This window comes from Nyctereutes procyonoides, unplaced genomic scaffold (genome assembly GCF_905146905.1).
Source record: "Nyctereutes procyonoides isolate TBG_1078 unplaced genomic scaffold, NYPRO_anot_genome, whole genome shotgun sequence".
Taxonomy (NCBI): domain Eukaryota; kingdom Metazoa; phylum Chordata; class Mammalia; order Carnivora; family Canidae; genus Nyctereutes; species Nyctereutes procyonoides.
In genome coordinates, this window is record NW_026575020.1 from 6,756,125 (window position 1) to 6,780,051 (window position 23,927).

Genomic DNA, 23,927 nt, shown 5'->3' on the forward strand with positions numbered 1-23,927 from the left:
CCATCCCCAGTGACCACATTCTCACAGCCAGGGAAGGGTTAAGTGTCCCCGCTCCAGTTATGGAGAGGAAGCCGATGAAATATGGGCGCTCGGAACTCCAGGGCCGGCTGGCTTTCCTGTTTACACTTCTTTATACTTCCTCCCACCCCGCACACAGAGAAACAAAACAAAACGAAATAACCAAATCAAGCAAAAAAATTCAAGATCAAATTATCTGCTGAGAGGTGGGTCAGGCAGGCCTTGGAGGGTAAAAAGGCAACTGCCACCTTAATCCCTGGCTGCCCAGGTGGAGGACGCGGAGTGGCTGGGCGGCTGGGCATGGGATCTGGCTGGAGGGTGCCAGCCTGGAGCTCACAAGGTGGAGGCCTGGACTCAGCCAGGGAGAGGAAAGCAGGTGGGCAGGGAGGAAGGCAAAAGTCCTTAAGATTAAGGAGCAGCTTTCCCAGGGAAAGTCTTGGGAAGGCAGGAGGGGAGGGCAGGAATCCATGGCTCCATGGCAAGGAAGAGTTCCTTTGCGCCAGAAACCCCTTTTCAACTCTCACCCCTTCCTCCTGACTGTCCTTATTGGGTTTCAAGGGAGACCATTGCCCAGAGAACCTGAAGCAAGAAAGAAGAAACCCAGCTAGGGAGTCTTCTCCAGGAACTGCTTAGAGCAGGAGGAGACCCTTCAAGGGTTTTGACCTCCAAACGGAAGTGGGCACCCCCTCACACACCACCCCACCCAGGGCTGCTCTTCACCATTCCGGAAAATCTTTCTAGATATGCCCAGCAGATGTCCTGGGGCCATCGGCCCCACACATTCTTTATCAGAGTTTGCAGAGCTGACATAGGAGGGGGAAAAAAATCTTCAGGGGCAGGCCTGGTGGTCTGGGGTTTCTGGGAGAAGAGAACCAGGGCACATGGGAATGGGGGTTCCAAGGAGGCTCCAGGTCAAATTCTGCCCCTGCTATATCCTTCCTCTGCACCTTACTCAACTCGTTTGCCTTTTCCAGAGTGGATGCCTGTGGAAGCTGTGCCTCCAGAATGTACTGATATCTTAAATGATGCTGGGGACCTTCTGGGAGCTGACCAGAGTCTCTTTTCCAAGGGATATAAATTTCTCCTCATTCCTGGGGGGATTCATCTTCAAGTCAGGGTGGGGACCCCAAGCTCTCTGTCCTCTTTGCTCTCAAACCTGTGAAGGTTCTCCTGTAAGTCAGACCTGGGCAGGGACTGGAGAGCTCAGGGAACAGAGAATGGCTGCAGGAAAGAAAGGAGACAGGCAGAGCGTGCAGATATCCTTCAATGGGGGAATAGAGGGAATCTCATGGCCCTCCCCTTGTCCCAAAGATCAGAAGCCCCGTAAGGTGCCACATGTCCAATTCTATGGACTGTTCACAGGAGTTAGGCTGAATCAAGAGCCAGAAGGCTGGCAAAGGCAGGAGTAACACGGTGGTGGTGGTGGTAGACCCCATGGGTCTTAAAATGGGGGGGTCAGTTTGGTGGAGAGGAGGCCACTGGTTTTTAGAAGAGGGTGATTTGCCCATAGGAAATAACAGGCCCCCTGGGGGTCAAATGATGAAATCCCTCTGGTTTGTGGTGCCACAAAACAAAGGGGGCTTTTTTAAGGGTCTAGTAGGGAGAGAAGAGGGAGGGAGAGGAGAAGAAAGACAGAACCTCTCTGATTTTTTTCTCTCCTGTTCCTGAGTTCCTTTTTCTCCCTCCAGACAGTTGGGGTCTGTGTTCTTGAGCAAGTTTTCTTTATGGAGGGACTGCCAGAGATCTGCTTAGACACCTAACTCCTCCAGGCAAGGGAAGAAGCTCTCCCCTTCCCCCCATTCCAGGCCAGGAATTAGGTTTGGATTTTGAGGGGATTTGTGCCCCTCTGACCCTCCTCAGAGCCAAGCAGTAAGGTTGGTTTGGAATTTACAGGCTGAAGTTGAATGCAAAAGTGTCACATTCCTCATCCTGGGTAACCCTGATGAGGTCATGGAGAAATGCGGGGTACCCCCTTTCATAGAGTTCAAAAATCTGAAAGCCAGAGAGAGCCCCAGTGCGGGGGGGGGGGGGGGCAGCCCACAGCAGCCGCGTTAGCCTTCCCGATGCTTTTGCTCAGCTCAGATGTATCCAGATAAAAGTGCCCAGCGGCGCGTCCCCACACACCCCTGACAAATGAATGTCATAAAGTTTCTTTCCTGGGGGTGGAGAGATGACCGAGGGTCTCAAGATATCCAGCAGTGAAGTGGCCCCCCACAAGGGGCCCTCCTTTCAGTAGTACACACCCCTTCCCTCTTGTCCCCCTAAATTTCCAAGGACATTGAAGGAACCCACACAAGCCTTTTCCCCCACAAAGAGTCAGACACTCCTGCGAATAAAAACCAGGCACCCCAACCACTGAGGCCTTACAGAGCTGAGAGCCCCCACTTCAGACACTCAGCCTGTCAGAACTTGGTGCAAAAAGAGCAGTCTAAATGCCCCCTACTCATAGTCCTACAGCTCTGCCGGAGGCAAGATTTCCTTCCCCAGTTCCAAGCCCCAAAATTGCAGGGGGAGAAAGCGAAAGCTGGAAGCCACTTACCGCGGGAGTGCCGCCACTGCCTTCTGGGCTGGGAGAGCGCTCACCCACCTCTGCCCCCTTCCCCACCACGGCGAGCAGTTAAAGTGTCACTTAACATTCTGGAGAATGTGAAATATACCGCGCGGTGTCAACTCCCCAAAACCATAAAACTAACTTTATGGACCTCACGTGACTTTCTCGAGCCAGTGAGGGGTATCTGTCTGACTTCTCGGCGATTTTTACGATCTAACTTCGAGATAAAACCCCTATCCATTTGACATCTAAATGTCATAGCGACTTTTGGGATAGTTTGCTATGGACAAAGGGGGACAAAGTCAAGGGGCGAGGGGGAAGGAGGGCCCAGTAGAGCCTCTACGATTCTTGGCTGTCTCCTCACCAGCTCCCCTCCCCCCCCAAGTCCTGTAAGAAGTTGGGCCAAGCTGGAAGGGATTGACCGGGTAAGTGTCCAGACTTGACTCTTGCACTCAGGGTAAAGGCGGACTTGGATGGAGGAGTACTGGGCCCTAACCCTGGGCTACTCCGGCTGGCAGGGGAGCCAGGGGTCTTCCAGGAGGGACCCCAACTCCTAACCAAGAGGGAAGGTCAGTTGAGCTCCTGGAGAGAGGGAGCCCTTGATAAGCTTAGAGAAAACTGAGGTGGAAAGGAAACCTTTGAAATTGAGCTGATTTTTTTTGAGGGAGGGGTCTTAGTGGGTGGTAGAGCAGAATTGGGATTTGGGCCAGGGGACAGGGGGGCTGGGCAGGCCTGTACCACTCCCAAAAGGTTAGGAGCCTCCTGCTCAGAACTTAGGCCCAAATTACTTTCCCTGAAGAGGTTTCCAGAGGCTTTTTTGGCTGGCTGGCTGGCTGGTGGAAGGCCAGGGTGGAGTCCAGCTCACTCTTTCCCTTGCCCCAGCTCCACGTGGGATTTCTGGGCCTCTCAGTCCCCAGACATGAAAGCTTATCCCCTGGTCCAAGAACTCGGCTGACTAAGCAAGGGATGTAGGTGGCTAAGAGGGGCTGCTGGTAAGCATCCTTCTTTCCCTTCCCTACACCCCAGATCTGTCAAAAATGGTCTAGGGTGTGCCCAGTGAGGGAGGGACAGGCCCCCAGAGAAAAGACAAGTGGAAGGGCAGTGGATTAGGGGAAACATTTATTTGACTTCAAGGAAAGCTACAAATACCAAAAGCGAATCACTGAGACAGGCCCGGCAAAGGCAAAGACAGATTTCACACGTAGCACAGCATCCACTCGCTCACTACAAATGGTCTTGGAAGCGAAATGGGTGTAGGGGGGGAGGGGATGGGTCTGACCCAGACTATCCCCATATTTACAAGCTTTGGGCCCTCTACTCCAGACCCATGAATTCACAGAGAAATACACAAGACATTTTACACTGAGGATTATTTGTGTTTCCATACACTCCCAGGCCAGGCCTTGTGGGGCCTACCCAGGCCGCAGGAACTTAATTCTCGCGGTTTACCTTCTCTCTTCTCCATATCACCCCTTTGGTCCTTCCTGCCCCCTTCCCACCCTTTGACCAAGCCTCTGGAAGACTTGGGCCTGGGGAGTGGGGAGGGAGGAGGAGCAGGAGGAGGAGGATGGAAAGAGACAGTCATGGACTCCATGTCCGAGACCAGCTCAGCTGGGCCCGGCGCTGCTCCGGCACTGCCCCACCTCAACTGCTGCCCCTTAGAGAAGTTTCAAGCTGAAACTCAAAACACAGCACTCATCCCTTTATAAATAAGTTAGAAGAACACAGATAGGGAGGGGACTGTTCACATTAAACATGCGAGTTTCTTTCTTTCCTGGGGGAAGGAGTGCAACCACAGACACGAACATTCAGAAACACTGGCGGATTGGGGGCTGAGTGGAGGGGAGTGGGGAGCAGGGAGGGAAAATAATAATTATCATTATTATTAACAATAATAACAAGATTAACCAGTCCAGGAGAGAGGGAGCCACAGGAAGACCTAAGACCAAACGAAAATTCGTAACACAAGGCCGGTGCGAGGCAGGCTCGTGGGAACCCGGTCCCCAGCGGGCAGTGGCAGCGCAGGGAGGTTTGGAGGGGCCAGGGCTGGGGGCGGCAAGGGCTCTTGGGCCACCCAGGGCTCCTCCAGGCGGGCTCAGGGCTGGAAGGCGCTGCCGGCTGTAGCCAGGCTCATACTTTTCAGTTTGTTGTCTTTCTTCCACTTCATGCGCCGATTCTGGAACCAGATCTTGATCTGGCGCTCGGACAGGCAGAGCGCGTGGGCGATCTCGATGCGCCGCCGCCGCGTCAGGTAGCGGTTGAAGTGGAACTCCTTCTCCAGCTCCAGGGTCTGGTAGCGGGTGTACGCGGTCCGGGCCCTTTTCCCGTCGGGACCGGTCATATCTGAAGCAGACAGAGTAGAGCCCGGGAGGCAACGTTATTCCGGTTAAGGGAGGGGGCACTGGATGGGAGAGGGGCGTGGAGCAGGACCCAGGCGTCCCCGGTACCCAGCTCCCCGCAGCTCGAATCCTCCCCCACTCCAGACGCCCCGCATCCGAGCTCGCTTCTGCTCCCCCTTCTCTTGCAGCCCCCACTTCGGCGGCAGGGAATGCGCCCGGCTTTGTCTCTTGCTTCCTCCCTGAGCCTCACCCTTCGCTGGGCTCAGGCCGCCGCTCGCCCCGGGAGGGAGGAGAGAGGCTGCACTTTTGCCCTGGAAAGCTCCCTTTCCTGCTGCTCGCCCCTCCTTTGCTAGCATCAGCCTCAAAATTTCGGGGCTTAAGCAGGACCCTTCCCCACGTTACATAAACCCCATCCTTCATCCTAGAGCTAGTACAGCTGGGTGAAGAAAACCTTAGCGGAATCTGGAGACAAATGATTCAAAATACTCCTCCCCAGCTAAAGACCTAGACCTTCTTTGGCTCTATCCCCCTGAGCTGCGAGGACCCTCTTAGAGACTTCTACTCCTCTGTGAAAAATAGGAAAAAAAAATCTATATTTGAGGAGAAGCCAAGCTCTCCTCGCCTCCCCCCCCCCACCTCCCCAAACGCAGAGAAGGAAAGCCGACGAGACAAAAAAAAAAGAAAGAAAGAAAGAAAGAAAGAAAGAAAGAAAGAAAGAAAAGAAAAGAAAAAAGGAAAGAAAAGGAGCGAAAGCGAGAATTACCATGGCTGATGTGAAGCTTCCTCATCCAAGGGAATATCTGCGGAGTCTGCCCCTCGGGCGCGGCTGTGGAGGTGGCCATGGGCTCTGGCTGTGCCCGAGCTAGGCTCGGGCTGCTTAGCTGGCTCGCGGCTTCCTCAGGCTCCGAGGACGCGCTGGCCTCGTCTATTTCGGTGAAATTGGCGCTGGAGCTGGCCGGGGTCGCCTGGTCGGAGGGGGACGAAGCAGAGGGCTTGGCGCCGTGGCTGTCGCCGTTGGTGCAGGGCAGGGACTCGGGCGAGGACAGGGAGCAGCTCGACGCCGCTTGCCTGAAGCGGGGCTCCTGGGCGGGCGCGGGGAAGGCGCGCGAGCTCTCGCCCACCGCCCCAAAGTGGCTGGAGGAGGCCGAGGAGCGGTTGACGCTGAGGTCCATCCCATTGTAATTGTAGCCGTAAGAGCCGGTGTGCATGGCAGCGGGATCCCTGTAAGAGCCGCTCAGAGAGCTGCCACTGCCATAATTTAGCAACTGATAGTCCGGGCCATTTGGATAACGCCCCGAGAAGGAGTTTACAAAGTACGAGCTCATTTGGGTGATTTTGGAGGGCTTGATTTGTGGATCGTGGTCGTTATAACCCTGTGCTTCACGATTTATGATGTATTAATGAATTATAGCGATGCACTGTACTTCGTTTTGCTATGTATGCGGCCAAATATGGGGGGGGGTTGGAAGGGGGATGGGGGGGCGTTAGGGAATCACGTGCTTTTGTTGACCAGTCGTAAATTCTCGCTGATGACCTCAAGAGGTAATTCATGCTCTATGGTTACAAATAATGACGATCCGAGAATCGTTAGGGCCGTTTCAATGCGAGCCTCTGAGAGAGGGGGAAAAACGGAGAAGGGGGAGAAACAGGGAGAAGGTTGGCGGCGGCCTCTGAGCAGAGCGCGCCACCTCCCGGTGGTCGGCGGGAGCGCGGGCCGCAGACTGCCATGGCGGCGACGGCTGCCTCCCTGCTGGCTCCCAGCAAACCGCCGGGAGAGAAAGAAACCCGGGCTGGGCTCTTCCTCAGAGTTGAGTCTTTTAGAGGAGGGACCCACTTGAGCCCTCACCCACTTTCTTGGGAGTGGGTTTAGACTATCTGTGTCCTTCTCCTTGTCGTTGTTATTAGTATCATCATCATTATTATTTTCACTCTGGATGAGATGATCAAAAATTGAGTTGCTTTTCCCTCACTTGGGCTCTGCAAGTCTCCGAGTTGGGGCGGAAATGGGGGAGGAGGGTTGGAAGATGTGTGTGGAAAACAATTATTACAATGCGTTTCCCAGTGAGCTCGGCCTGGCCTGCTTCCTTCCCCGGCTGTGGCCCATGCATGGCATCCAGGCGGAGCTGGCAGGGCTGGACCAAGGGGTCCAAGGGGAAGCTTTCACTTCTGTGCCCTTTAGAAGTTTGGGATCCTCTTCCTGACCTCCTCCTCCTCCTCAGCCCAGGCACAGAGAATGGCAAATCAGGACAGGGACCCCAGAGGATGTGCTCTGCTGGGGCTAAGCGGGCCTACTTGCGGGGAGGAAATGGTGGCAGCGACAGAATAGGTGGCCGGGGTTTGGGGTTCTGAGAGTTCGGGATGAAGGCAAGAAGACCCTGTCACCTCCTCACCAGATGCCCTCTATTGCATTGGGAGACCCCACTCGAGGCCCCTCGCTGACGTCTGAGTAGTTTCAGAATTTGCCCGGCAGCCCACATCTTCCCTGGAAAGGGATTCGGAGGACCAGCGGGCGCCTTGCTGAGCGCGCTGGGGGGCCAGAGACCGCCGCAGCTGGGCTCCTTCTGCCGGGCAGCTATTTTCTTTACAAATAAAAAAAAAGGGAGACAGAGGGAGGAGAAAGAAAGGAAAACACTGTCCGCAGCTTGCCGCCTGGGTGAGGGTGGGGGTGGGAGAGAATGGGTCGTTTTTTGGTGGAGGGGATGAGACCAAAGCACCCCATCACCTGGCCTCCTGCGCCTCGGGTCTCCCAGGAGCAGGGGAAAGCCGTGCCCTTCACCCCGTGCCAGCGGCTGCTTTCAGTTCCCCTACTTGTCGCAGAATTCCTGCTTGAGGAAGGAAGGGGTGCCTGGAGGCTTCAGCTGCGGGCTGAGAGTCGCCTGGTGGCCGCGGTTTAGTCTCCGGAGCCACAGGCCCAGAGCCGAGGGCCAGGGCGGGCGGAGATCAGGCCATGCGGGCAGGCCACAGGCTTCAGGCCTCGCCAGCGTGACGACAGGACACTGCTGAGGCGCGAGACCCGCCTGGCTGTCTCTGCAGAGGCTCCGGGCTCAGGGCCTCGGCGGTGTCCCTCGTGCCATGGATAAACGAGGAAAAGCTAGAGAATAAGAGGGAAACGGCCTTTCTCAGTCCCCCGAGTCTGCACCCAGAGAGGCTGTTAGGAGTCTCAGCCCTGGCGAGGTGCAGCGCCCGGAGCCTGGGCTGGACGGCCCCAGCCTTTATCTCAACTGTAACTTCCGAGTCGTGCTTGGCCACCGGGGGGGACCAGGGGCTCCTGCCTTCGAGGCCAAGTTTCTGGCACCCGGACACTGCGGTGGCCTTGGGGGTGGGGGAGTGGCAGGGGAGGAGCACAGGTGACCAAGCGGCGAGTTTTTACATCTTTATTATTATTATCATCATTATCATTAATAATATTAATATTATTACCGAAGTATTTCACGTCCAGAGCTAAGACAAGACTACAAACACAACACATAGAAAATTAATAAAATAGAACTTTGTTTTCTTCTGAGGCTCCTCTTCTTACTTCTAGGTAGTATGTGCTCCTTCCAGTGGCTTTGGGGGGGGGGAGGTCTGGGGTCAGGGAGTCTTCGAGGCCCCCCGCTGAGGGCACTGCGAATCTACCATTGAACCGTGCACGGGGAACAAGGACGAAATGAGACGCGACAGGGACCAGAGCATTTGCTCTGCTTCCAGGAAATATCAAGTGAGTCCGGTCCTCAGTTCTCATGGGGGAGCCTGCTGGGGCTGAAGCGGGTCCCGTAGGGACGGAGGGGGCGCTCGGGGTGCTGGGTGGGCTCAGGCGGCAAGGACTCCCAGCACCCAGTGAGAGCTCTGCGGGGCGGGGGCATCCAGAAGAGCGCTGGGCCCCGCCTGTAGCGCGCTGGAGAGCAGGTCCCCCGGACCCCGCCCCCGCCCGCAGAGCCTTGGGGGGGGGGCTCTCGGATGCCCTCGGCTCCCCTCAGGCCGCTCCCTTGGCGTCCCCCCTCCCTTTCCAGCGCCTTCACTCGGCTGGTTTTTCTTCCTCCTCCTCCGCACTGAGCTGAGACGCGCTGAGCAGTTTGCTTTCCTTTTTCCACTTCATGCGCCGGTTCTGGAACCAGATCTTGATCTGCCGCTCGGTCAAGCACAGGGCGTGCGCAATCTCGATGCGCCGCCGCCGCGTCAGGTAGCGATTGTAGTGAAACTCCTTCTCCAACTCCAGGGTCTGGTAGCGCGTGTAGGTCTGGCGGCCGCGGCGGCCGCTGGGCCCGAAGGAGGAACCTGTTACGCCGAGAGAAGATGCTGAGGCCTGGGGTCATCAGGGCCAGAACCCCCTCCCCCACTCGACCCTCAAACATGGACTCTAGCCTGTCCCGGGATGCCCTCCACTCTTCGAGTTTCCTGCCCACCCCCCCCCTTCCTCACTCCTCCAGCGCCCCCTCCAGATTCCCTCCGGGCCTCCCAAGCCCGGGCCTCTCAGGTCTAGACCTTTGGTGGGGGGATGGGAGGCGAGTTTAAAAATCCCACCTGAGCCTAGTGGGGAGGGGCTGGGGAAGCACGGCCAGGTGCGTCTCTTCCTAGCCTTATCTTTTCTTTCCATCTATCTGGCTTCCCCACCACCCTGTGATAGATTCCAGCCCTTAATCCGTAATGACGTGGATCGATCCACAGTCGGCATTAACGGCTCCTCACTTTCGTGTCCCACTAATGGACATCAATTTGGGACTTAAGGCCGACAAATAATCCAACCTGAGACCCAGGCGCCTGCTTCTCCCTCTCTCCCCCTCCGCCTGCTGCCTCTCCCGTTCTTCCCCCTCATTCTCCCTCCCTCCTCTGACTACCACCCCTTTCCTGGTGCCTCCTCATTCCCCGGCCCCGAACCCCCAGGGAAACACAGTCCCGGACAGACTGCACTCTCCCTCGCCAGCGTCACGACGCCCCCCTTCCCATGACGCACTCCGTTTTTAATGGAACCGTCTTCGGGTGGGGGACCGGACCAGGGCTGGGGCGGGGGGTGCGCGAGGGAAAGCCACGCCAGTGGCTGCGGCCCCTGCCCCCTCCCCGGCCCCGGGGCCCCGGAATCGGGCTCTGGCGCGGCGCTCCGGGAGAGCCCACTCGCTCCCCCTGGTTCCCAGTGCAGCTGGGACTTTGCAAACTTTGTAACTCCTGAGGGCGAGAGGACAGAGCAGGAGACCCGGGACGGGCGCCCAGGCTTCCCTTAGCTCCTAACTGAGATGCCCAGCCGCACCCTGGGGCCTGCCGGGGGTGGGGGGCGCGCTACTTCTGTCCCGGGGGGTGGGGGGCCGCGGGAGGGCTCACTCACTGTTGCACGAATTCATCCGCTGCATCCACGGGTAGACCGGAGTGGAGCACTTCTGCTCTTCGGCCTCGCCGAACACGCTCTTGTCCTGCGCACAGTCGGACTTCCGCGGCTCGGGGTGGAACCGGGGCGGCTCTTCCGCGCCCGAGAGCGCGCAGGCCGACTCCTTCTCGCGGTAGAAGGCCGGCGCCGGCCCGTAGTCGCAGGGCGCCGCTCGGCCGTAGCCGCCGCCCGCGGGCGGGTAATAGGAGGAAGCGGCAAAGCCCTTGTCCTGACCGGGCCCGGGCCCGTAGGGCGCGGGGTAGTGCCTCAGCGGGTCCGCATAGCCCGACGAGTAGAGCGGTAGCTGGCCCAGGAAGGACTCCTGCCCGCTGGCCAGAGTGACGGGGAAGGTGGAGTTCACAAAATAGGAACTCATTGGGAGGGGAGGCGCGCTCGGCCGCTGCTGCTCCGCCGGCTTTATGATTTGTTGTGTTTTATAGTCCGAGCGCCGCGCCTATTAGTAGTATATCTGAGATTGGGTTTTAGCTGAGGGGGGATGGCGAGGTGCCAGTGAGGGCCAGAAGGAAATACAACCATCTGATCCAACACTGACCAATGGCAGAGGCAGGAATTGTCAAATAGCACCCAGGAGGAGCGCAGCCCGCGCGAGGGACCCGCGCACAAACCTATCAACCTTTTTTTTTTTCCTCCTTCTTCTCCTTCTCCTTTCTCTCTCTCTCTCTCTCTCTCCCCAACAACACAACGCGTCCTGTTCCACCTACGTAGGATCTGCGAAAGAGGCGTCTGTGTCTTGGAGGGAGGAGGGAGCATTTGGATTGAGACCACCCCATCCCCCAGTGATTAAATAAATATATCCCTCCCCTCCCCACGCAGGATAGGAAAAAGTTAATTGTGTTTTCAGAAAAGTTAACCCCTGCGTTGCTTGGGCCCCTTCCCTCAAGGGAAGGGTGCCTAAACGTCCCTCTCTGTGTGGTGACGAGAGAACCAAAGGGAAAGACTTGTTTCTAGGGTTTTCTGTAGGTAGGAGAGAAGAGTTCACTATTTAGCATCGCTGTCAGGGGAGGCAAAGAAGAAGAAACACTCTCCTTCCCAGGTTTTGAAAACTGTTTTTCCTGTTTCTCAGGTCTCCTCTGCCTCCTCCAAGCCTGGGTTTATAATTCCTGCTTCTTCACAGCTCTTACCGGCTGAAGGGCAGGCCAGAGCCTGCTGCCCAGAGAACCCAGGAGGTTGGGAAATGGGAGGAGAGTCTGAGCCCAAGCTTCTCCCTCTGGTTCTGTGGCTAGGTTAGGCGAGGCTAGATTAGGAGCTTCTTGGAAGGCTGCTGCTGCTGCTGCTTCAGCTGCCCAAGACATCCTGCCTGGTTGGAGCATGTGATGCTTGTTCTTGGCCCCTGAAGGGACACTGGGGAAAGGGACTAGCTAGCCTTCTCTTCCGCTTTGCTGGGGGCATAGGGAGAGTAGGAGTGAGAGGCATCCCCCAGCCTAGGTTTGTCTAGGATAGGGATCCTGCCTGCAACCCTCGCTCCATCCCCACCCCCTACGCCCCAAATCACTAGAATATCCTGGGCTACAGATTCTTAGGGATCAAAGATGTCTCAGTACCCCTGGGCACAGGGAAGAAAATGTTCTTCCTCCAATTCTGGGTCCTCAAAATTTCCTGATTTTTGAGACAATCAAAGACAACCGGAAAGAGAAAGGCCCTTGCTCCTTTTCCAGGTCTCTCTAGAAGCTGGCAGTTCTTTTGAAAATGAATTCTTTATCAATAATTGGTTTGGGTTTAGTTTTCTAAGGAGGGAGAGCTGTCCAGGTCCTCCTGGGGACTCAGCAGGCAGCTTACAACCATCAGCCCGAAACCCCTTCTGTCCGCCTCTCAGGATACCTCCAGTCCCTCCCACATCTCATATTTGTATCACCAGCTTTGCTGCTGCACAAGCTAGAATGTGAGAAAGAGTGCCCATCTCCGTTCATTTCTCTCTCTCTCTCTCTCTCTCTCTCCCTCTCCCTCCTTCTCCCTCACCCCCCACCATGTAAGGAAAATGAGCGTTGAAGCCAAGCTGGAAGACTGAACCATAATATATTTTCAACAATCTAACTATGCATGTGGAGGCCAGGCATTAAAGGGAGATAACGTTCAGACCTGGGTTCCAAAATGAGCCAGAATGTGTGGCAAAATCTGATGATAAAGGGGCCAGGCTGACTCTCCTCTGCCTTGTCCTTTGGGCTCCTTCTTGTGGGCCAGATTTTTGTCCACTGAAGATGGCACAAGACACGAGGAAAAGTGGTAGAGGGCTGAGGTTGGTGACCGGAGAGTGGGAAGCTGGTTGATTGCAAAGTGGCCTGCAAGGCTTCCTGAACTCAGGACAACTTCTAGGCTATAAATTCATGGCCGAGTAGTTATCCCTGCATGTCCCACCAACCACTTCCTAGTCAAACTCTAAGGTTTTTATCAAGATTTAAGAAAACTCAAGCGTCCTAATGATGAATCCTAAGTGCCCCAGTCTAGCTGTAATTGGGCCCATTCCTAGAGGGGAATGGAGAACATTTGGTCTAGGGGAGGGGGCAAGATCAGGAGAATGCCAGTCTGCACCTCCCTCCTCTCTGCCACAGACCTTGGGCCTTGGACCACAACCATCCTGCCTCCTCCCTGACCACAATGCCCTCTTCCTAGAACTGGACGGTATGGGCTTTGCTATAGAATCCAGACTAAGTAGGATGCCATAAGGAAGGGCATGAGAAGCACTAAAATAACTGCTTGATCCTTAGAGTCACAGCCCCAAATTAACCTCACCTCTGCAGGTTGCCTGTCGTGAGATGGAGCCGCCAAGGCAGGGCCTGGGCGCCTGGAGTCCGGCATGAAAGGAAATAGCGCCTCATCGCTCTTATCTAAGCCCAGAGGTATTTATGAGCGTTTATTCGTCTGATCCGTTTGTTTGGGAGAAAGAGCAGACGGGCAGGGCCCGGCCAGAGGCCGCCTGGTTTCTGGAGCCAGATCTCTACGAATTTGTCTGTAGTTCGGTCCACTGCCGTCCGTCTGTCTCCAACGGGGAATATGTAAATACCCAGCAGGCACAGCTGTCTGCCAGTCCGGGGTGTCTCTCTCAGCCACATGGAGAAAGTGTGTAGATAGAGAGGTGAACATAAATGTGTACCAAGTCTTGAGTACACAACAGAAGGACTGTACAGAAACCCCACAGGCAGAATTTATAATTGTAATTTTCTCTGCTGTGAATATGAGCTCCTGTGGATGTGTATGCATTTCCATCTCCCAGGGAAATGTCCAAGTTGTGTTCAGCTCATGACTAAAATTCTCCTGTACTGGTAACCTCAGGAAGGGATTTTGCCTGGATGTGTACAGAGAGGAGGGGGGATTGAGACACTGTCCAAGCTTCTCATTTTCTCTTAGCTACAAAGCTCCCCCCACCTCCTGCTCATTGGGTTGTGAGCATCTTGCTCCAACCCACTCCCAACTCCGGCTGGGGTGGAGCAAATTAAGACATCTCAACCCAATTCTTCCCCTAGACTCTGTGATTCTCTGAATTTGGGGAACATAAATGTTCCCAGAGGGAGTTCTCAACCTTTGGGAGCTGTTGACATGGGATATTGCCTTAAAATTGGCCGGTCCAACCCGAGCTACAAAGACTTCATTTCCATTATGCAAATAAACATCATCGTCTCCGATCTTGGGGGGGGGGGGCGGGGAACGGGGTGGGATAAGGCGGCGGCCAAAGGCTCCTTCTCCCCTCTCCCTAACCGGGTCCACGGGCACTCTAAGAGCCAAAGGGTATCAACCCCCTGTACCAACCGCCTCTCTCCCCACATGTCCTGCGGATAGCCCCCAAGAAAGAGGGGCCCTAGACTTTCCCGCGGCTCCCCCGGGGCCTCCGCACTAAGCCCGGCCTTCTGGCGGCGGAAAGTCACTCTTGCTGCCCGGAAACCTAAAGGGCAGCTCCTGTGGTTCAACTCTCAAAGAGCCAGGAATGCAGGGACCGCAGCCCCTAGGTCTGCCCCCCAGCTCCGTGGGGCCCCTCGATCTCGGAGACTCCTCCAGCTCTGGGCCAGACCCTAGTAACACCTCGGCCTGCCTGGCACCGCAGGCAATTTCCTGCAGCCCCCCGCCCAGGAACTGGGGCCACAGCACCTTGAAAGGAGCGGCCAGAGCTTCCTCCTGCGGCTTGAAAGCCCGAGCTAATCAGTAACCCGTGAGACAGGGGCCAATATTCAAACGCGGCAGCAGAGGCGCGTACCCCTGCCATCACCACCCCCTTCTGGGAAGGCGGTCGGGTTAAGCGAGTGTGAGGGGTCCGCCGGAACGGAAATCACAATGGTTTGGTTCCTTAAGGATCGATCCCCACTCCCACTCCCAATGTTTCCCCCAAGACATTTGTGTCAATTTCGCTTGAAACGATCAGGAATGGGGGAGGGGACCCACACTCACTTGCAGACACCAACAGTTTCCAGAAAATTTCGGCTCCATTCCTTTACCACGGGCTCACCGGCCAAGCAACTGGCAAGACTCACCGGCCAACCCGGAGAACACAGACCCGGGTTTGTCTTTTGACAGCCGAGTGGAACTGCGGGGGCCGGCGCCTCCCGTGCTGCCCCCCCCTCCCTTGGCCGAAAAGAAAACCAAATAAACCTTGAACAGCCTTGGCCTCGCATCTCCCGAGCGTCCCGGATGATCCCCTCTCGAGCCTTGGAGGGGTGGGTAGGCCTGCGGGCGAGTGCGTGCGACTCTGATCTCCCACCCTTGGGGTTCAGGGCCCCCTGCCCGCGGGATGCAGTATTAGTCCTTTTTAAATATGACCTAGAAAAAGCCGCTTTTCCAGCCAGCCGCTGGTTTTGGAGCTAGGATGGGGCGGGCGAGGGGGGAGGGCACACTTGTTCTCTAATCCACACGCGGACAGGCGGGTACCAAGCTGCAGCGGAAAGCAGCAATCTGGGCCGAAGTCCCCCCCGAAACCCTCCGAACCTGAGCAGCGGGGGCTCTAGGCAGCGGCGCGGTTCAGGCAGTGTCGCGGGGCTTTGCGGCGCCGAAGCCGCATGTCTCCGAACGGACGGTAGATGGCAGCAAACCGCATAATTTGGGTCAGAGCAAACTGTCTACGGGATGATTTATTCCCCGCCAAGACTACAGGAGAAAAAGACCTTTAGTCTGGATGGGTTTGGGGGATTTTTCCTTTGAGAATAGGCCCCGAGTGCCGTAGGTGCTGGCCCAAAAGTTCTCTCGCGGCGCAGCCCGGGGGTCCCTGCAGGCACCCAGTCCAGGCCTGCTTCAGGGGCATCTACCTGTGCCTCCAGGGGCCCCCTTCCCGCGCCACAAGTGGCCTGCATCCCTCTCCTCCCAGCTCAGGCTTGAGAGGGCCAATATCGCCCGGTCCACCCTCATCCCCTGCAACCCCTGGCCAACCAGACACCCGAGGCTGAACGCTCCGCATTTGGTCTTTAAAAAGAGAAAAGCAGTCACCTATTTATGCAAACCAAACTAAATCAGTCTCTCCTGCCCTTGACGCCCAGAGCCACTTATCTCTCCGCTGGCAGCCTCCCCAGAAGCCCTCTCACTATGTTTTTAGGTTTTAACCGGCTTTCCCCTTCTTCCACCCCACCAGCTACTTTAGACATTTCAGTCTCCTGCCCAACGTTTCTTCTCCACCCCCCTCCTTCACCCCCAGGAGGCCTGGCTGGAGAATGAAATCAGGCGCCGGAGGGACAAGACTAGCTGTCTGAGCTCAGGGCCAGGCAGCTTTCCAGTCCGGACACCATCAGGTTCCCTTATTGGGTTCTCTTTTTATTTTCTCCTTATCCCACTCTGTTCCCCTCATTTTTTTGTTTTCGTTTTTGTTTACGAGCTTAAAACACAACATGCTCAGCAGCTTCTCCACAATCAACACGTTTGGATCCCGGTAAGTTTGCAGCGTTTCCACCTCAGACACCACACATGGCAATTTTCTCCACCGAAATCCACACACCCATACCGATAAAAACACAAGTAATAGAATCAATATTGCACAGAAACCAACACGCTGTAACCTACCGCATTAAAAACCACAAAACTGTCTCCCTGCAGAGCGAGGCTCCCTCCTGTGGGAGTGGTGAGAGACCTGGGCATTCTCAGGCTGGCTTCCTGGGGGGGGGGGCGGGGAGGGGGGTGTCCCTCGATTTGGGTGCCTCCACCCACAGCCCTTTAATTTCAGAACCGTCTCCACAGGGAGATAACGAGCATTTCTCTGTGAATTGTTCTCTGTGTGTCCCTCTAGCCGCCGCCTCCTCGCCCTCGAGGGCCTCTGCGGAGATTCCAGGCCCTCCAGAGACCCGGACGTCCCTCCGCGCCACCGCCCCTGTGCCAATGCCGCCGGGAAACCGCCGAGACCCGCACCGGGCAAGAGAACTGCAGGGGGCCAACTGGGGGAGGCCGGAACGAGGGAGGGAAGGGGGGAGGGGGCGCACACCCACAGAGGCCGGAGCGACCGGCTTCTGGGCGCCCTGAAACCCAGACACCCCTATGCTGTCTTTCGCAGCCCCCTCTCTGGAGCCTCCTCTCTCAGCTTAAAAGGGCGACTTAGGGCTCGCCTCCGTGGCCCCTTTCGGTTCCTCCTCCCATCTTCCCTGCCTTGGCTCCCCCTCCAGGAAGCAGCCACCCCTCTCTTTCTCAGTCACCGAATTTCCTGGGAAGCCTCTCCCTGCAGCGCCCAGAGATGGGGTTCAGCCCCGTCTTGGGGTGGGGGGAGAGGGAGACAAACCTAAGCCCCACCCCCTCCAAAATCGATGCAAAAGAATAAGAATTGTAGAATCTCCCTTACCTTTGTAGACCTTGGGATTTCTTCCCTCCGATTGAAAGGGGTGAGGAGGAAGGGAGGGGGGAAGCGTTCTGTTTCTTCTTCATCTTCCAGATAATATTGTCCCAACCTGAGAGCCGTTGCTTCCCCTTCTCTGACTTGGGAGAGAGGGTGTTTCGCTTTTCTGATATTTGCATAGAAAATGGAGTAAGTTCTGGCTTTGAAAAATGGTATCAGGCTGCAGTCCTGGGCAGATTGTCCATTTACCCTCCATGATGAATAAAATCCCAGATCAGCAAGCAAATCAACTTAGAAATTAAAATTATTTTTGGTTCTCTCTTTTGTGTAATTCCCACCCCTCCTTCTCTCTCTCTCTTTCTCTCTCTCTCTCTCTCTCCCTCCTTTCCCTCTCTCTTCCTCTCTCTCTTTTGCTTTATCGAGCTGATATTGAAGTATAAAAATATCAAGAGGCTGGAGCCCTGAAGGACGACAGTGCTCCGACCTAGGTGTGGTGTCCAAAAGAATGCTGCATTATAACCACCAGGGAAATGATAAAAAGTTCATGTTCACGATCGCCCGGCCACATGACCGGCGCCGGCCAATCGCTGGATTCAACCACTCATAAACTTCTATCACAAAGTTGTAAATTTTCATAAAACAACAAGGAATTTATTGCATTTCTTCATGGCTGCTCCACCAGCAACCCTTTTCTCGGTCGCCATCTTCTTTTCTTCTCCTTCTCGCTATTTGGGGAAACCCCAATCTGAGAAGGGATGAGATTTGGGGTGCAGGGAATCAGACTGAGGAGCCACAGGGGTCCATCTGGAGAGGGGATTCTCTCCAGAACCTCCCTATTCTCACAGGAGCTCTGCCTCCCTCTTCTAGTAAGAATTCACCCCAAATCCTCCACACAGGGGCCATTCTAAGGCAGTTTTGGGGTGAGTCGGGAGTAACAGCGGGTATCCAAAATTGCCACTTGCATCAAGGCAAAATGAAGGCTTCAGGGTCCCCTCTCCTCCTCTGAATGCCCCCCTCATTCCCAGCCCTCTAGATGGTGGGACCCCCACCTGTGAGGCGTGTAGCATTGCGGGGGTGGGGGTCTTAGATCCCCTAGGGCCTAGTTTTCACCTAGGAAAGAAAGGCGGCCCTGACAGAGGCTAAGGTGGGCAGCCTAGCAACCAGAGTCTCGCCTCTGCACCCCAGAAACTGGAAGAGGGTGAAGCCAGATCCCTGCCTCTTCCACCCAAATGCCCACATGCTCAGGTTCCCAATGACAGCTCCATGTGCTCTCCAGGGGGTTCTGTGGTCATTAATGGGGGAAAGTGCCGGTTCAGGGGGACTTTTACCTACAAATTCAAATTAAAGAGATTCTCCTAAAACGTGCTTCCATTCAAACATGCTTCTTTCTTTCTGTCCCAAAACCTGTTCTTTGCATTTAAATAATCCAAGGTCTGTAATCGAATAAATTCTAAAAATCAGCTCCACAGGTCTAGATGCGTAGGCACCGTCCTCCAGGTTTATGTTCCTCCATCAAGGGGTGTTTTGGAGGAAAAAACCCCACAAAACAAACAAAAAAATCTCCACCGCCACCAAACAGAATTCACCCCGTGTTTCCCAGGGCCCCTGAAATACTTCTATATTTTGAATTGAGCTACCAGCGCCCAAGTGCAGGAAACGAAATAACATCCCCCAAAAAACGTTTTCTCTTTTTTCTCTCTTTCTCTGTACTCCCGAGGAGATTCCAGGTTGCCGGCAGCGCGGACCGCGGGCAGCAAGGCGCGGAGGGAGCCCGCGGAGCTTGGGCGGGCGGCGCGGCCAGGCTCCGAGCGGCCGGGATGCGGCCACACCAGCCGGGTAAACTTGCACCGCTCAGGCTCTCGTTCTCAGGGCTCATCCACTCCCCCACCTCCCCACGTAAAAATTTTATTTGGATCGCTGTGTTAATTTAGAATGAGATAAATTAAAGTAAATGAAAGCAAAATGAATTGCAATAAAGTCACCGAATAGCTCTTGCGGAAGATGCTTGCTGGGTGGGCGGAAGCCGGGAGCGCCCTGGCGTTCGAGGCCTCTTCGGGCAGGCGGTGTCTGCTAGCCGCCCCGCTTCTGCCCACCGCTGCCCGCCCCACCCCCAGAAGCGGGAGTGGATCTGGGTGGTCACCTTCCCTTTCCTTCCACTCTTCCTCCTTAGGGGGCCTAACACTTTGGATTTCAGCTCCGTACTTGTGCGGCCCAGCCTGGCCATCAAGCCGCAGCCTGGTTTGAAGGCCTGGTTGGAGCAGAGTTGGCGGAACTGTGAGGGTTTTGTTTTGTGAATGTGTTTGTGACTGGGCGTGTGGGCTCCTGGATGTGCTTCCTTGGGGCAAATGTGAATCTGTGTTTATAAGCCAGTGTGTGAATGTACATTGGTATGTATAAATGTCTCTGTGAGTGAGTGTGAATGTGTGTTTACTTGTGAGTGTGTGTGAACGTGAATGCATGTGTTCCAGCCTAGAGTTGGGTTGTGTGAATGCCTGTAGGTTATTTATGGATGTATGAATATAGGGGTTTATTTGTGACTGTAGGGTGATAATGTATATATTCACTTGTGTGTGATGTCAGCCTATAAATATGTGTGATTTGGGCATTTGTGTATGTCGGTATGTGTAGAAGAATGTAAAGGGAATGTGTTGTTATATCGGGGTTCACTTAATGGCAGCCCCCAGAGCAAGCAGCACCAGGAAAAAGAGCAGACCCCAGCACAGAAAGAAATGACTAGCAGCAGAAGTTGAAGCCAAGGGGCTCTGGGATGCACGGCTAACCCTGTTACCACCCACCACTACCCGCAACCCCCCAGCTTTAGGGAAACAGAAAATAGGGCATCTGTTCATTTTTAAATTGTGTTTTATTTCTTCAGGTACACATAAGATGTAACGAGGATCACAGGGGCTGGCGGGAGCAAGGAGCATCGGACAGACCAGGTGCACAGAGGGGACACTTGAGCTAGTTGGTGGGTCCATAGGGCTGCCTAAGGCCCCTTCAATGCTGCTACTGGGAAGGCGGGGGCTCAGGAGGATGGGGAACCACACGAATGAGTCCAGACCCACAGACCACAAAGACAGCATCAAAGAAAGGGGCCTTACAAAACAGCAAAATTTTACCAAGACCTTACAATAGCGACATAGAAAAGGGGAGGCAGAAAATCTACAGAACAGGTAGGTGATGTTCTTCCCATATTGTACAAAACACACCCGACGGACTTTTCTATAGGTAGTATTTTTTTTCAGTGTTAAGAAACCAAAACTTTACCTTCTCTCCTTAAAAAATTTTAAACTGCTTTCCGCTACTTAAATAGTTTTCCCCGTCCCTATTTAATTTGAGTTTCCTGGTTCAGTTCTCAGAGCTGGGCTTCACCCTCTCTCCCTTCCTCTCACTCTTTTCCTCTACCGGGTCTCTGGCTCTCACTCTTCCTCATCCTCCTCCACCTCGGCCTTGTCCTGGCCTGTGGCCCCAGGGCCCGTGCTCTTGTTCTCCTTTTTCCATTTCATGCGACGGTTCTGAAACCAGATCTTGATCTGTCTTTCGGTGAGGCAGAGCGCGTGCGCGATCTCGATGCGCCGCCGCCGTGTCAGGTAGCGGTTGTAGTGAAACTCCTTCTCCAGCTCCAGGGTCTGGTAGCGGGTGTAGGTCTGGCGGCCTCGCTTTCGGTCTGTCCCTGCGCACAGTATTTAAAGGAGAAGAATTAGTGCTCCTGGGGAAAGCCAGAGAGTGCCTGAGTCCCTCTCAGACCTCAGGTTTGCGGGTCAGTGGTGGGAAGAGCCCATTTCCCCATGAAACCAAATTCTTACTTTCCATATACCCCAACGTGTGCCTTTCCACTTCCCTCCTTGTACAGGCATTTCTAGAGGCCTCTGGAGGCAAACGTCCCCATTTGCCACCCAGAAAGGCTTTCAGCCCAGGGGTTCTGAGCCCAAGATTTAACCTGCTGGCTCTTGAAGGCTTTGCACCTGAGAGGTGTATGTAGGATGAAAGAAGGTTCCCATCACCCCTGAGACCAGGCATCCTAGGATTCCCCTTTTGGGTACTGACCGGATGGTCTTTAGGGTAAGAGGCAATGGAAGCCATGCAAGTGACCCTGGAGTGGATCTCTAGGCCTGGCCTGAGTGCTTTTCCCAAAAAGAAAAGAAAACAAAGGAGACTCACAGACACTGACCCAGTGTCTCTCTGTGTCTTTTTCTCTCTGTCTCTGTCTCTGTCTCTCTCTCTCTCTCTCTCTCTCACACACACACACACACACACACACACAGCCTGTTATAGAATGAGAAGGAGGTGAGGATTTGCAGATTTCCTTGGAGCCTGGAGTTTCCCTGAGAGCAGCTGCCTTCTGATGACTCTTTTTCCAGTGAATGGCTCAGGTTCAGACAGGGCCAGACTGTCCTGCCCACCTGCCCAGACAACCCAGTTCTCCAAATCAACCTTTGGGCCCTCCAGGAAGGCACGGGGAAGAGAGCAGCCTGGTTTGGGGTAGAACATGAAGTATCTGGATGGTGGGGGATGTAGGGCAGAGGAAAGCCTTCTAGAGTAGGCCAAAACCCTGAGGAGCCCTGGGGGATGTTGTATGGGGGGAGGTGCTGGTGCCAGCCCTCCTGGGAAGGAGACGCGGGAGGAGGGCTTAGGGGCCTTAATTTCCAGTCAGATAAAAGCCAAGCTGAAATGTTTACGAGCAGAAAAATTTGGGCTTTGATAAATCAACTGGAAAGGCAGTTGAATTATGGAGCAGGTAATGGAGACCGTGACCACCAATACTGATGGCATAAGAGCCAGGCTCCTTTGGACTGGATTGGGAGGCTCTGACCACAAGTCTTGGGCCTTCTGAACCTTGGGGTTGTCCCCTGAGTCCAGGGCAGCGTTAAGAAGAATGTCTGGTTCAGGCTAGTCAGGAGACCCCAAGGAGCCCTGGTCTCCTGGGGCTTCCGCAGCAGCTGGCTCAGTGGCCTGAACTGTCTAAGTCACGATTTGGCAAGGCATAATCCAAGTCCCTTCCCTAAGGACATTCACCCTTCTGGAATGATACCTGCAAACTTGCTGGCCAGTTCTCTAGGGGGGCACTTAGGAGGCCTAGGAAGGGCACCTGAGGAAGCCAGCCATAGTCTAATGAGGCTTCCGACCCTTTCTCTGGTTCTGCTTCTCCCTGCCCAAGTTCACTGGGGGGTCAGGAGCCTCATCTCTCTTGGCTTCAGCCCCCCTCTCTCCACCTGCCTCTCTGGCTCTGTGTCCCTGGCTGGATCTTCATCTCTTCTCATACCCCCTCCTCCCGCCAAGCCTCTAGAGCCCACCTCTAATTGTCCAGAAGGGAATAATGGGGGAGCTGGGTTGGCTAGGAGGGAAGGGGGAGGGGAGAATTGCTCTGCGCTGCGGGCCCCCTCCCCCAGACCTCCAAGCTGGGGCTGGGGGACACACCCAGAGCTGAGATCCCCGGCGGCGGGGAAAAGAGAAGGGAGGGGGGAGACCCTAATGGCTATTCTCTGCAAACCCCAGCCTTCCTCCACAAGACAAACGGCCTCGTCTCCAGCCCGTGCCGGCGCGGCTGATAAATATTTAAAGCTAAAAGGCCGGGAGGAAAGGTGGGGGGCGGGCGGGGGGCTCGGAGCGCCAAGGCGTCGGCGAAGAGAGATCCGCCAGGGGAGCAGAAGGAGCCTGAGAGTACCGAGCAAAAATGGGGGGGTGGGGGCGGCGCGTCGGGTTGCGGCCGAGCTGCAGCCGTGTCCCCAGGGCCGACCTCCTACCGGGAGCTCTCTGGACGCGGAAAGGGGCACTTGGCGGGGAAGGGGGCGCCTTGGGGGGGGGTGGGATGCGCCCGGGCCACTGCGGCTCGGGATGGCTCGGTGCGCGGCGTTACCTGAGCTTCGCATCCAGGGGTAGATCCGGAAGTTACTCTCGGCCGCCAAGTCCGAGTCCCTCTGCTCCTTGGCGCCCGCCGCCTTGGCGGAGTCGCCGGGACACACCCCGGAGAGGTTCTGCTCAAAGGGCGCGCAGTGCATGTTGAAGGAACTCGGCTCGAGCCCGTAGCCGGCCGCGTAGACGCCGGCTGCACTCTGGCCCGCCATGCCCCCCCCGCCGGGGTACAAGCCCTGCATCGAGGCGGCGAAGGAAGCGCCCGAACCCGCTCCATAGCCCGGGCGCTGGGGGTTGGAAGCAAACGCACAAGAAGTTTGTTCAGGGAAGGCTCCGGTGGCGAAAACCGAACTTGCGGCTGGATATTTAGAAAATAAAGCATTCGCATAATACAATGAACTCATAATTTGGCCGGATGATTTGTAGGCAGGGACGTTTTAGTGTCGGTTTTACGAGATTCCTTGATATATTACAGAATTAGAGTCCAGATTTACACCAAAAAGGACCCCCTTTTTCCTCTCCGGACCACGTGACCCCGCCCACGTGACGCGCCCTCCGCCAATGCCCGGGCAGCCTCCCCACGGCTCCCGGTAATGTGGAAAAAATTGTGTGGCGTTCGATTTATGAAATATGATCAATAATGAATGGGAGAGCCGAGCCCTGCGGATTGGGGCTGGGGGCTCAAGGGCCGCCGTCGACCCTCTTGGGCTGGAGGCAGCTTGCAGGCGAGATTTGGGGAGGAATGGATTGAGTAGAAGGGAAAATAAATAACCTCTGAGCCACCCGTGTTGTCACCCCACCACCACCACCCACCACCCCAGTCGGTTGCCCAACAAGAAACAAGTGCAGGGATTGCCCGCAACTGGGTGGGTGGGCGGGTGGGGGCAGGGCAGGTCTTTATTAATCTGGGCCAGTGCAGCCTCGCTGGGCCTTAGCCGGGACCTTGGTCCGGTTCTCCCGAGGTGAGCGGCGGAGGTGAGCCTGGCCTCCTGGCTCGCTCTCTCGGTGCCCCCAGACATACAGGCAGGGATGGAACGAAGCTTCGTGGGTGCTCCTACAGGCGGGATCCAGCCCACG

At 55.6% G+C, this 23,927-nt stretch overlaps 3 protein-coding genes and 1 long non-coding RNA gene across 4 annotated transcripts; 1 reads left to right on the forward strand and 3 right to left on the reverse strand.

The window, feature by feature from the left end:
- Positions 1-2,856: 2,856 nt before the first annotated feature.
- LOC129513080 (uncharacterized) lies at positions 2,857-17,009 on the forward strand. Its single transcript, XR_008665138.1, has 3 exons — positions 2,857-2,994; positions 13,003-13,101; positions 16,461-17,009. It is a non-coding gene; the product is annotated as an uncharacterized LOC129513080 (long non-coding RNA).
- Positions 3,688-6,293, reverse strand: HOXB5 (homeobox B5). Its single transcript, XM_055330749.1, has 2 exons — positions 5,672-6,293; positions 3,688-4,912 (listed from the first exon to the last, which is right to left on the reverse strand). Exons 1-2 carry the CDS (start codon positions 6,231-6,233, stop codon positions 4,665-4,667), a joined length of 810 nt encoding a protein of 269 aa, XP_055186724.1. The 5' UTR covers positions 6,234-6,293; the 3' UTR covers positions 3,688-4,664.
- Positions 8,269-10,886, reverse strand: HOXB6 (homeobox B6). Its single transcript, XM_055330762.1, has 2 exons — positions 10,208-10,886; positions 8,269-9,165 (listed from the first exon to the last, which is right to left on the reverse strand). Exons 1-2 carry the CDS (start codon positions 10,620-10,622, stop codon positions 8,906-8,908), a joined length of 675 nt encoding a protein of 224 aa, XP_055186737.1. The 5' UTR covers positions 10,623-10,886; the 3' UTR covers positions 8,269-8,905.
- A 2,832-nt stretch (positions 17,010-19,841) lies between the features above and the next one.
- On the reverse strand, positions 19,842-23,360 carry HOXB7 (homeobox B7). Its single transcript, XM_055337191.1, has 2 exons — positions 22,855-23,360; positions 19,842-20,670 (listed from the first exon to the last, which is right to left on the reverse strand). The coding sequence occupies exons 1-2, from the start codon at positions 23,252-23,254 to the stop codon at positions 20,417-20,419; spliced, it is 654 nt and encodes a 217-aa protein (XP_055193166.1). The 5' UTR covers positions 23,255-23,360; the 3' UTR covers positions 19,842-20,416.
- Positions 23,361-23,927: the final 567 nt, after the last annotated feature.

Bases quoted from the DNA above. Each gene is read 5' to 3' on its own strand.
- HOXB6 (XM_055330762.1), bottom strand. From the start codon at position 10,622: ATGAGTTCCTATTTTGTGAACTCCACCTTCCCCGTCACTCTGGCCAGC. The intron at 9,166-10,207 runs GTGAGTGAGCCC...TCGGCGTAACAG, and splicing joins GCGGATGAATTCGTGCAACA to GTTCCTCCTTCGGGCCCAGC.
- HOXB7 (XM_055337191.1), bottom strand. From the start codon at position 23,254: ATGAGTTCATTGTATTATGCGAATGCTTTATTTTCTAAATATCCAGCC. The intron at 20,671-22,854 runs GTAACGCCGCGC...TACTGTGCGCAG, and splicing joins CCCCTGGATGCGAAGCTCAG to GGACAGACCGAAAGCGAGGC.
- HOXB5 (XM_055330749.1), bottom strand. From the start codon at position 6,233: ATGAGCTCGTACTTTGTAAACTCCTTCTCGGGGCGTTATCCAAATGGC. The intron at 4,913-5,671 runs GTAATTCTCGCT...TGTCTGCTTCAG, and splicing joins GAAGCTTCACATCAGCCATG to ATATGACCGGTCCCGACGGG.